A 12,820-nucleotide genomic window follows, 5' to 3' on the forward strand; every position below is an offset into this window, starting at 1 on the left:
AAAAAAAAAGCTAACCTGTGTGTGAAGGCACTTGTGACCTAACAGTGTAGTAGCCTGCATCTCATCTTGTTAGTCTGCTGTCACGGTCTTGGTGGAGGCGTCACTGAAGTACTCCCTTGCTGGCATTCCTTTCAGTGTCAGCTTTAACGAGACTCGCTGTCACTGGTACCTATTGCTCTTCTAGGTCATTCATCGATGCACCATTGCGACCGTGACCTTCTAGTTGCAATTCTCTTCAAACGTAAGCTTGATCAAACATTAGGCAAGCTCAGAGCATAATTTCGAAAGATACCACTAAAAGTCAAAAAAGTGTTGTAATAGTTCACACCTCTCCCTGTATGTGAGTGAGGTCACTGGAATGAAGTAGTGTCACACTGCCACTGCCGGTCACAGGGCTGGGCAGGCGTTACACAAGGAGCGTTTCCGTTTTATGTCAGTTTGTTCTCCGTGACGTGTTCCTTCCACGCTTAAGTTAGAAGAAACCTTCGTCAGAGGAAATTATCTGTCGGTGATCATGCAGCAAAAATGCTTTTATAGAGACCATTGTACCTTTATTGTGTAGGCTTTGGAAACGACACGGATGAAGGGTAAACAGCACCAGACCTTTAATCTTTTCCAAGGATGTTTGCAATAAGCTGTAGTGGCAAATTTAAGCTAAAGGACATAGAATAATTAAGGCTAGATTTGGAAGACGAGGCCATAGCTGAGTTTTGGTGATTAGTGTAGAAAATAGTCTTGAACACCACGCAATGTGTTAGTTAATTAAGGAAGTAAAAACTATAACTCGGAGCTAATGACTTGGTCTTAACAGTCTTAAAGTCAACACGCGCGATAACCATCAATTACAAACACTTACATTGGTTCAGTGCATTCACGTAGTGGATAAGGTGGTGAGCGTGGGATCGGGCAGACGTCCACGTGTAGGTTCGAATCCCACCACGTACAACCTTAAATCACTTTGCCATATGTCGAGTGGATTAAAGTTACCTACATATCACCATGATACCCAGGTTCTAGATGGTTACACCCAAGATGAGCTTCGGAGATGATATGGGCCCTAATATGGGTACCACTATAAATAAAATTGCCTGCGCCACTAATGGGCGGAAGCTGAACAGCGCTTCCCATACACTCTTCAAGTGTGCCTACAGGCGCTATAGGCCTTACCGTAAAAAAAAATGGATTAGAACTGGCTTGGCGTCTGTTATGAAAACCGAAACATAGCCGTCAAACTTTGTGATGCGAACATGACTTCCTTTATGTAAACACGGAAATAAATATAAATGAAGTATGTCCTCGGTATTATCAACAGATCTAAACTTTTTGCTGCTCCAGTTGGGAATCCCAACAGCGCGTCAACGGTCCCTGCCTTACAGTAGCTGCATGTCTTTTTGCATTTGTTATCACCATCCCACCTGCATGTCTCTATTGTATTCATAAACCTTCTTGGTATTCCTCTTCCTTTTCAGCCGGTTCATTTCCAGCATCCTCCTCCCCACGCACTCCTCCCTTCTCTACACATGATCAGACAGGAAACTATAGACTATACAGAGATTTTAATGGCAAATAAGTGCATGTGTTTAAATCCCTCCACAATTAGTCTTCCTTTCTCGTGAGTCTATAGCATCCTCTTCTCCACGCACTCATCTTTCGCATGCATGTAAATAAACCGTACATAACATACTACACAGATTCTGAAAGCGAAGAAATGTATACACGATTAAATTCCTAAGCAGTTAGAAGAATACATATTGATTGGTTTGAGTACTGAGTTTACTGAGTCCTTATGGTTGACTGAATGCCTGACTGACTGAGTGATTGATTGATGATGTGGTGGAACAACGAGATCATATGGCGCTGGTAACAGGATAAATGAGCACTGCAGTATATAGCACACACACACACACACACACACACACACACACACACACACACACACACACACACACACACACACCACCACCACCACAACCACCAAGCTAATTCATAAGTGTGTTTGATGTAAATGATGCACTAAATAAACAAAGCGCCACGAAGCCATCTGTATTGAAATCTCTCGCTCAATTAGGGTGAAAGATAAATAAGTGAAGTGATTGGAAAACAAAAATTAATATATAAGAATTAAGTACATTGAAGAGAAAATAGAAAGTAAGAAAAACAAACTGAGCCAACCAACACTAGGAAAAATAATCTTACTCAGGACACACACACACACACACACACACACACACACACAGAGAGAGACGCGCGCGCGCTCAGCAGTCATGTTAACACACACATTCTTCTTATCTTCTCTTTCCGCCATACTCTCTCTCTCTCTCTCTCTCTCTCTCTCTCAAAGCATGAAGCAGCAAACTAACCAAATACTCATTACATTTATGAAACAGCACAATTCTTAACCCGACGTATAAAATGATACATTGTGACTAAATATACAGCAATGGTAACTGGCTGCCCTGCCTCCTCACAGTGATAACTGAATGTCTCTCATGGTCACTACGATGATTGTGGTAACTAAATGCCTTGATATCACTTCTCACTGCTTTGTTCGTCTTCCTGCACTACACGCAACTGATTTTTTTCATACATTTTTTTCTTTATACATAATCACTCCGTTCAATCAGTAGAAGTTCCATGAATAATAGTTTTTTTTTTTTTCTTGTGACCTTATTATATTTTTATTTTTATTTCTTCTTCCTCCACATCATTTTTTTCTATTGATATCAGTTATTCAGGGTAGGTTAGGATCCCATATAGTCTAGATTCTCAAACCCATAAAGGTTAGAACAGGGATTCTCAACCATTTTCTCGTTAAGAGCCCCTGAGTTAGAAGATCATCTATCCGAACTCCCTGTCATCTGACATCGAACAGAATGTTAACTTAGTGAGTTATTACTAACACGACATGCAATGCTACTGCAAAGGATATTATTAGATCAGCCATCAAAGTATCCGTGGAATGTTAATTTAGTGACGGACACTAACTCAATATGCAGTGGTACTGCAAAGTATATTATTACATCAGCCACCTAAGTACTCCTGGAAATCTTCTTGTGAACCCCTTGGGTTTTGCGAACTCAAGGTTGAGAACCCCTGGTTTACAGTCTCTTTATTATTATCAGCTATTGAGAGTATATTTGAATCCCGTGTTGTCTACAGCGAGAGATGAGCAAGCTAACCCCTTCTTACGCCATCTGGCTGCTCAAGTATTAGCACGAAAGAACCTCGGTGGTATAACAAGAGTACCTCATATATATTCTACCGCAGCTTCTTTGACAACTATTGATGAAAATAAAGGTCTCATTTACTTCTATTTCAAAACTGATGCACTTCATTGACAGATAGAATATATTTCGTACATTCTTCTAACTAGTTTCTTTGTCAACTGGAAGAGAAAATAAGAGTGTTTCAGATCAGACTATGTCAAAACAGCGGCCCAGTGACAGTTAGGAAGAGAAAATAAGAGTGACTTGACTCGTATGTTTAAAAATACTCTAGATACTTTTACGTTTGACACACGGAACTGAAGTATCGTCATGTGAATGTAAGAATAGGAAAGGATAAAAAGAAAATGTAGTCCGTGTCACCTGCCTTCCTTGTTGCACTTGACCTGTCTATACCTACACCAGCTGCTCTGAGTCACTTCATGTCCTACTTAGCTATGTAGTACGACCATGACTTCTCCCTTACCACGACCCCGACACTATCATGACCTCTCACGCTGACATTTAAGCCCTTCCCTTCCCAATTTATTTTAAGCCCAGCATCCTCGGCCTCCTGTAACGTTCAAAATTCAAAACAAGATAAGCGTGGCCGCGATCTTGAGACACGCCACCTTTGTATGTGTACATACTTGCGCCATACGATGTGATATGGATGAACTTTACTCTTTCATATTCGGAGACGCTCATCTATCCAGCCAGAGTAGCATCCTGAGAGAAAGAGAGAGAGAGAGAGACAGGGGTGTGTGTGTGTGTGTGTGTGTGTGTGTGTGTGTACTGGTAATGACCGTGACATAAAGGACTCAATATGTAACATGAATAATTACGTAGAAAGAGAAATACTTCGATAAATATTCATAGTGTTGCCATTTTAGTTTTAAAAGAGTAGTAGTAGTAGTAGTAGTAGTAGTAGTAGTAGTAGTAGTAGTAATAGCAGTCGTTCACACCATCTGGGAATAGTAACCTGTAGCCTCCGTAGAGTGTCCGCGACGTGTTTCGAGCCAAGTTACGGTAATGGCAGCGCTTTGCAACTTGCGGTAGTGTTTCCGGAAGCGAAGTGTTGAAATGCCTAATTTTAGTGGGAGTTGTGACGCGCGTCGTGACATTGCAACTTGTGGCCTGTCGTCAACTAAGGTCCGTATTCTGAAACGCTTTGCTTTCTCACTCCACTGTTTTCAAAGAGCACGGAGACGAGTAGCTGGGCTCTCATTGGGTTCACACTAATATGCAAATCGTGTTAATCTGTCACTAGAACCGTACCTAATAAACGTGTAACTTCAACTACATCATTTTGAAGGTTGTGGTATGACACAGACTGAGGCACTGCAAAAATAACAATAAAAATAAAATAATAAGCAAATTATTGATTAGCATTCTCTATTTGTGCATCAGCTCAGAAAAAAAAAAGGTTAAGACTTTTCTTCACGACTATGATGTGCGTGGAGCGCCCAACCCGACACCATACACACACACACACACACACACACACACACACACACACACACACACACACACACACACACACACACACACACGACGCGAGTTGACTAAAGATTACAGGAAAGGATGTCCTGTGAGTCTTTGTGTGTGACTAATAAAAGGATGGTGTACGTGTATGTGTAAGAGAGAGAGAGAGAGAGAGAGAGAGAGAGAGAGATTTTTATTGAGTGATAATAATGATGTCTGTCTGTCTGTCTCTCTCTCTCTCTCTCTCTCTCTCTCTCTCTCTCTCTCTCTCTCTCTCTCTCTCTCTCTCTCTCTCTCTCTCTAATGGAATTCACATTCTGTTTGAAATTCTAATTCTGTTTCTTTGTAAATACTGACTAATAGTATAAGCAGTTGTAGTAATCATATTTGTAGTAGTAGTAGTAGTAGTAGTAATAAAGTTTTGTATTATTATTATTATTATTATTATTATTATTATTATTATTATTATTATTATTGTTACTACTACTATTACTACTAATAATAATAATAATAATAATAATAATAATAATTATTATTATTATTATTATTATTATTATTATTATTATTACTACTACTACTACTACCACTACTACTACTACTACTACTACAACTGCTACTACTACTACTAGTACTACTACTACTACTACTACTACTACTACTACTACTACTACTACTACTACTACTACTACTACTACTACTACTGTCAGGTCTTTACAATGCAGGTCATAACTGAGTCCCAGACAGACAGGCGCTGCAGGTGAAGAAAGAAAGGGAGGCGCGGTGTGGGGACAAGAGAGAGAAGGGAACGAGTGAGAGAGGGTGAGGCAGGGAGGGGATCAGGTGTTACAAGTTTTCTTTATGCAAGTCACTGCAAGACGCAAGATAAAAGTAGATATATAGAAAAATACATCTGGTTCCTTCCTATTAGTATAAAAATAGTGTCCAATGCATACATTAGTGTGCCTGTTTTAGGGTGAGAGAGTGAGTTACGTATCTAATTTGAAGTGAGATGTGTGATTTACCTTTTCATATGTTTGAATTTATACTTTTTGGAAGAACGAGTACCAGATCAGGTGAAAGATTTGACAACTCGTCTAGCCACGGTAAGCTAAACGAAACTAATTTATGTATTTCGATATCTCAGCTGGTCGATTTGTAAATAAAAACAAAAACAAAAACATAATGACAACAGATGCAGTAGATATACACAAGGATCCTCATAATAAAGAGTAGAGTTCTCATACATCAGCTGCAACATACCACAACAACGGCGGTCAGGCAATTCATAGCTCGCGCCCCCGCGGCGCCATGAGGGAAGGTGGAGTGCGCTGGGAGGATGGTGGGGACGAGGAGAGAGAGAGAGAGAGTGTGTGTGTGTGTGTGTGTGTGTGGCGTGTTGTTAGGGGCGGCCGTAGCCTTCACTATCCCGGAGGCAGTGATGTCAGTCCAGAAGGAAGTGCTTCGAGAGCTGTCATCACGTCTCTTCACTTCTTTCCCCGTCTCTCAAGTATCAGGATTTGCAGCGCCGCATGTATCGTCTTCATTTCTTTTTTTTTTTTTTTTTTTGTCATGGTTTCTTTTGGCGTAACCTTTTAAGTGAATCGAGTTTTTAGGTAGACCTTGTTGGCGTTTCCGTTCGTGTGTATGAATCATTATTAGGTGTCTCTTGGTGTGTCACGTGATACGTCACTTCTGCATGTCTAGCGACGGTAGAGATTATTTTTGTGTTAAGACTTGTACCATATTGATAAGTTTCGTCGACATTTGGTTGGTTTGCTGCATCATGCTGAGAGAGAGAGAGAGAGAGTTATTCTAACATCCCTCGCTGCCATTCTTATCGACTCTATTTGTTTTGCTTTATCTTTAGGATAATACACATGTTTAATGGTGATATATCATATCATTATTTCTAAGACTGGTTTATTTGCAGTTCCTTATGAAAATGTTAATTTGTAAGCTCTAAATTTCAGGGGCTCCTTTTCGAAGTAACGTGATACATTCTTGCTAACCTTTCCTCGCAGACTCGTTCCCGAACTTATCCGAATAAGCGCTGCGAAGTATGTATTAACTTGCCAGCCAAACGGCGCAAGGATTGAAGATATTATTATTATTATTATTATTATTATTATTATTATTATTATTATTATTATTATTATTACTATTACCATTATTAATAACAGTAGTAGTAGTAGTAGTAGTAATATACCACGGTTTTTCTTGAATCCCTTCATCTAGGTACTACTATTAAAGATTTTTCTTTATATAAAATTGCCACTATCATGTTAAACACTTCATGGTTTTCTTCTACGTTCCACAGATAATGGACAAGGCACCGAGGGTCAGACAGCTATAATTGTTGCAAAGCTCTATGGCGGGTGAACATCAAGCCATGGCTGCCCTGTGGCTGTGGCTAGCCGTCCTGACGCTGGCCACCACACTCTCCTCTGCCTGCCCCAACTGCTTCAAAAATTTTAAGAGTACTTATTGCCCAATCCCATTTACACCTGAAGAACAGACGTACTCCTTAAAATTATCTAACTATAAAAATGCCGAAGAGAGTGCTCTGACCTACCAGTGTCACCACTTAGCTCCACAGATGTACTTCACCCACCACCAAGGATGCAATTTTTCCACAGTTCAATATGTGGCATTCCAGCGATGTCCGTTACCAAATGTCTCATTCAGTGAGATCTTTACTCAGCTTGGAGTACACCCAAAAAGATTTTGGAAATGACTTTTAAAAATATTGGGACACGAAAAGATTTGGAACTTAAAACCTGGCACCTGGACGGACTTGTTAATCTTCAGATCTTACAATTAAAGCACAATTTGTTCACTTCATTACATCCAGACGTCCTTAAAGCAACTCCAAACCTGGAACACTTCCTTTTCTCACAAAATGCTATGCCTGCACTTCCTGAAGCTTTATTTGCACATACACCAAAGCTCAAAACAATTAATTTATTGAATAATAAATTTGAAAGCATACCTGAAAATATATTTTTTAATCTTTCAAATTTGACTGTCTTAAGATTGTATGGCAATAATCTAAAGGAGATCAACCCAAAGCTCTTTACTAATACACCTATGGTTTCCAAATTAGAGCTGTCATTTAATGGAATAACCAATGTGACTTCAGATACTTTTAAGTATCTTCCAAAACTACAACATTTATTCATGAAGTTTAATGATATTGAATCCTTACCACCAGACTTATTTCACAACTGCCCTGAACTGCAATCTTTCCATATACACTATAACAAACTTCAATCCCTTCCTTCAGAGCTTTTCAGTAAGTCAAAGAACATAAGTGATTTAGATTTTGATAAAAATGAAATAAAAGAGATTCCTGAAGAATTATTTCATGGGCAGGAGAACCTAACGATTCTAATGATGCAACAAAATGTTCTCAAGAATATTCCTGATGGTGCCTTTAAAGATCTAACAAACCTTGAGAAACTGTCACTGCAAAATAACCCTATCAAGAGTCTGCCACCTGGGAGCTTTGACCACCAGCACAAAATGAAGATACTTAACCTGGCAAACACCAGTCTTACTGATCTGCCTGACAAGATTTTCAAAAACTGTGAATCTTTAGTGGAAATTGACCTTTCAAATAATCATTTGAGTGAATTGAAGAGTACTGTTTTTCCTCATCCTGCTACAGCTCTAAGCATCCTAAAACTCAATAGAAATAGTCTTTCTCTCTCACCCAGAACAAGCGAGCCACAAGCACGGCAGATTCTGGTGGAACAGTTTCCTTTCTCAGACCAAGTCAACTTAACTTATCTTTTTCTACAGAGCAACAGAATCCAAAATATACCTCATGCTCTGAGAAACCTGAAGAAGTTGAAGCATCTGGATTTGAAGAATAATAGCATTGAATACTTAGATTATTATGGATTTTTATTTAGTTCTGATACTACTGCTGATCCAAGTGATGCTCCTTGGGCAAACCTACAAGAACTGCCACAAGCTTTACCCTCACAAGTCATTAAAATTGAATTAAAAGATAATCCTTTGATTTGTGACTGCAGTCTTTATAACTTTGCTCTGTGGTTGCAAGGCAAGATCTCTGAAGGTGATGTCCAGCTGAATGTTGTTGATAAAGCTGATGTCAAATGCTCTATGCCAGATGACAAAAGTGTCCAGAAATTTGTTATGACTGTAGACTTGAGCACACTTGTCTGTAACAGAGAGGAATGCCCTACATCCTGCACCTGTATTACAAGGCCCCATGACAATATGTTCTTTATGGAATGTATTCAGCAAAGATTACAGGCAATTCCTCCACTAAAAGCTTATTTACCACTAGGTAACTATTCAGTCACCCTTAACTTGAAGAACAACTTTATCGCCAGTCTGGAAGGTCTTCAGAGTCCTGAGTACTCCAATGTAGTGAATCTGACAGTGGCTCACAATGCCCTCAAATTCATCAATGAAAGTTACTTGCCAAGAAGACTAAAGGCTTTGGATCTTAGTGGCAATGCTCTCATTCATTCCTCTAAATCTCTTATAGCCTTTCTGAATGTAACCAATCCCACCTTGAGCCTTAGTGGGAATCCATGGGTCTGTGATTGCCAGCTGTTGGACCTCTACAACTTCTTGAGGGATCCCCTCAGAAAGGTATATGCAGCAGAACAATCTTTTTAAAAGAAATTTAAAATCTAAACATTGATCCATTTTTTTTTTTTTTTTAAAAAGGCATTTCCATAAAAATGTCTGTTCTCTCATGCAGATGGCTGATTCACATCCCATCATGTGTGACAATTCTGAGCCTCTCCTGAGCCTGACAGAGGAGCAGCTCTGCCCGACCATCCAGCAGCCCATGGTGGTTGTCACTATTGCTTCCACCACTGTCTTCTTGGTTTTGTTCTTTGTTTTAGGTTGGTACTTCATTTTTTTCATTTTTGCACAATTAATCCCAACACACCTTTTACTATTCTTCTTTATGGGAATTGCTATACAATATAGCTGAAGGATTTCAAAGCAAATCATTGTTATATAAATTAAGTTTTTGAATTCAGTGTTGGACATTTTATTTGATATTAAAGTATCTATGAGGGTATTTCATTTCTAATTCAAAAGTAACAGGCTCAATGCCCAAGCCTGTTAGGTATTTCAGTTCCTTGTAGTAGCAATTTACAATCCACAAAAATTACTTCTTGATTAATGCAAAGGAGAAATATAAAACAAATCCTTATGCCTTCAAGTGATATATAAAAACGAGTACATTATATTAACAAGAACTCCCTTAGTCTTCGGATGATATTCTCAAAAACTCCCTTCATTTCAGTGTAAACAGTCCACTCATTTAGTTCACATTTTCTTGTTTTCCTCCTTCATATTCACCAGTCAACCAGTCACTCAGTCACATGACAAGACTGCCACAGTACCTGAAGCATAAAGTGGATTTAGAATTAAACTTAACCTGGATAATGACACGTAAACACTTCACAAGATATGGTAATAAAGAGAACTTTTCACCATTTCTTTCTTGGATCCCCAGACCATCAACCAATACCTACAAGCTTAAGTCCAGTAATTAACCAACAGATGATTGAAATAGCAAGAGATATACATATCTTCTAAATAAGTGAATATTGTGAATGTTCCATGTATAAAAACTTTGGGATCACTTGATAAATTGCATAAACTTGTATACAACAGGAGCTCTTTTTACTCAACTAGAGTTCAGCTAATGATGTTAATTCTGATTAACTTTACAGGAACTGTAAGTGTGTACAAGTATCAACAAAACATCAAGGTATGGCTCTATACTCATCAAATGTGTCTGTGGATCATAGCCAAAGAAGAAGCAGACAAGAAAAAATATGATGCCTTCATCAGCTACTCTAACCAAGTGAGAACAAAGTATTGTTTGTGGTAACTTATGTTGCTCAACAATTTGTCTGTTCACAGCTAGGGTGGTAGACACCTATCAGCACTAAGCTTTTTTTTTATTTTCTCTGATTTCCCAGAGCAAAAGGGTGACTTAGTTAACTTAAAATAAAAAATATAACCTGAATGTTATTATTCTTACTTATTGGTGCATGGTAAGGCTTTATTAATTGCATTATAAGATAAAGCCATAAATAGATAATTATCTTTTTTTTTCAGTAAGTATGGGAAGTAAAAATAAAAAGATGTTGATTTTGATATATGTGAGTGATAAAAAAATAATGGAAATCACCATCATGTCCTGCTGGCAGATGTATGACATAGTAAAGTAAGCTGTGTGAGGAACGAGGCCACGAGTCTCTACCATGGGTATATAGCAGCACAATGGTGCTGTGGCTTGCTGCCACAAGCTGAGGATATAGTTACTGTACTGGAAAATTAAGTGTGACACAAAATTATATTTTCTTTACATTACATGGATTTTGCCTATTGTTTGGTATATTCAAATGAAAGTATGTATTGGTATATATCCATTAAGGTCAGTAGAAAATGATAAATTGCTTGCCTTAAAAGAATATAAGCTGTTTTAAGAATATCATCTGAAATAATGAATAGAGGCTCAAATGATGTCTTATGCCATCAGACATCATGAGATTAATTGACTTAAGTTTCAGACGCATTAATGTAAAATATGTAAGCTTGTAAAACTTGCCCCAAAATGTATTTAATTTCTAGCAAAACTTACAAAATCTGGCACTGTCTAGTGTCAAGATGCTAACTGCCAATAGGCTAATTACTGCAGATGTGCAGTACACAATCAGAAAGTGTGATGCCTTATTCTTCTAAACCGGTCAAATAAATGTTTTCTCCCTCCAGCTTCAAACTCGATCTCATACAAGTTGATTATTAGATGGTACAGTAAACTCATCAAACATTTCTTACATTCATTTCTACAAGTTTAAGACCCACCTGCCTTGTATTCATATCAAAGCTTGAATGCTTCACCCCTACATGGAATCCCCTCAACAGAGGTGCCCATGGTAGAAAACCTTTCTTTTTCTTTTATTCCCCCATTACTAGCCAATTCTTTTCCTTTACCTTTTCCTCTAATATTAACATTAACCAGTTTTCCTCACAACAAACATGCAACATAATGTTACAGCCATACAAAAAATTATATATTCATATCTGGTTTTATTACTAGGATGAGGAATATGTCAACAATGTGTTGGTTCCCGGGCTGGAGAGTGGAGAGCCTAAGTACCGCGTGTGCCTCCACTACCGAGACTGGGTGGCTGGAGATTATATCCAGAACCAGATTAACCAAAGCATTGAGGACAGCCACAGGACTATCGTTATACTGTCTTCCAGCTTCATAGAAAATGTTTGGGGACAGATTGAATTTAAAACTGCCCATTCTAAAGCACTTAAAGAAAAAAGCAAGAACATTATTGTCATTGTTTTGGGACAGGTGAGTATAAATCCTTATTATTTTATAAGAAATTTTTATATTATTTATGTTAATATTTTTCATGGTTTCTGGAGCCTAAGTATTCCTAGTCATTTGCAAATTATTATTATTATCTATGCTGTATTCCTAAGAATTCTAAAATACTTTATAATTGTTTGTAAGGGTTCTTCTTTAAATAAACAATAACCTCTAGTAATGAGACAAAATTATCTCATATACAAGTTTTTATCCTTTTTTTAATGCAGGTTATGTATAAAAAATCTTTAAAAATTAAGACAAAAGACTTTCCTCTAAGTTGAGAAACATTTCAGTTAGTAATTGTGCTCTCCCAATACTATGTGGTGCTTTAATCATACAATTTACAAAATGTTAATTTTCAGAACTTGGTTATTTAAATCTGGTTGTATCCATGTGCTGTTGTTGACAATAATTCATGAAAGAAAGTTAGAATATGCCAAAACATAAGTGGTAAAAAAGGGTTAGTGCTATAATTTCATTGCTGAAAATAATCTATCAAGTACGTTACATTAATGGAAGTGCTAAAAGAAATTTCTAATAGAAATCCAAACAATATACAAATTTGCAATGAACTTTTGCAGTGACTAGCACACTGTGAAAGGTTATATATAAGGTGATGCACAAAAGAAGAATAAATGGCCAATATATTAGTGAGCACTACAAATTAAATTACTTTTTAGAGCTCTATTATGTACAAATATATTTTACTAGACACAATTATTGCAATTTATCGTAGTTTATT

The 12,820-nt window shown here is 37.7% G+C and overlaps 2 protein-coding genes across 2 annotated transcripts in view; one reads left to right on the plus strand and one right to left on the minus strand.

Moving 5' to 3' along the window:
- The window catches only part of LOC123513834 (protein toll-like), an 18,139-nt gene that overhangs the window by 3,073 nt on the left and 2,246 nt on the right, over positions 1 to 12,820 (plus strand). Inside the window, 5 exon segments of the mRNA XM_045271223.1 lie at positions 7,006 to 7,396; positions 7,399 to 9,314; positions 9,427 to 9,574; positions 10,418 to 10,551; positions 11,794 to 12,060. Coding sequence (XP_045127158.1) covers positions 7,057 to 7,396; positions 7,399 to 9,314; positions 9,427 to 9,574; positions 10,418 to 10,551; positions 11,794 to 12,060 — 2,805 coding nt within the window. The 5' untranslated portion in view covers positions 7,006 to 7,056.
- LOC123513835 (chromatin assembly factor 1 p55 subunit) overlaps positions 9,703 to 12,820 on the minus strand; it is a 27,045-nt gene continuing 23,927 nt past the window's right edge. The window contains exon 12 of the mRNA XM_045271226.1: positions 9,703 to 10,084. The gene's annotated coding sequence lies outside the window, so the exon portion shown is untranslated. The remainder of the gene's footprint in view (positions 10,085 to 12,820) is intronic.

Source organism: Portunus trituberculatus, chromosome 37 (assembly GCF_017591435.1).
Source record: "Portunus trituberculatus isolate SZX2019 chromosome 37, ASM1759143v1, whole genome shotgun sequence".
NCBI lineage: Eukaryota > Metazoa > Arthropoda > Malacostraca > Decapoda > Portunidae > Portunus > Portunus trituberculatus.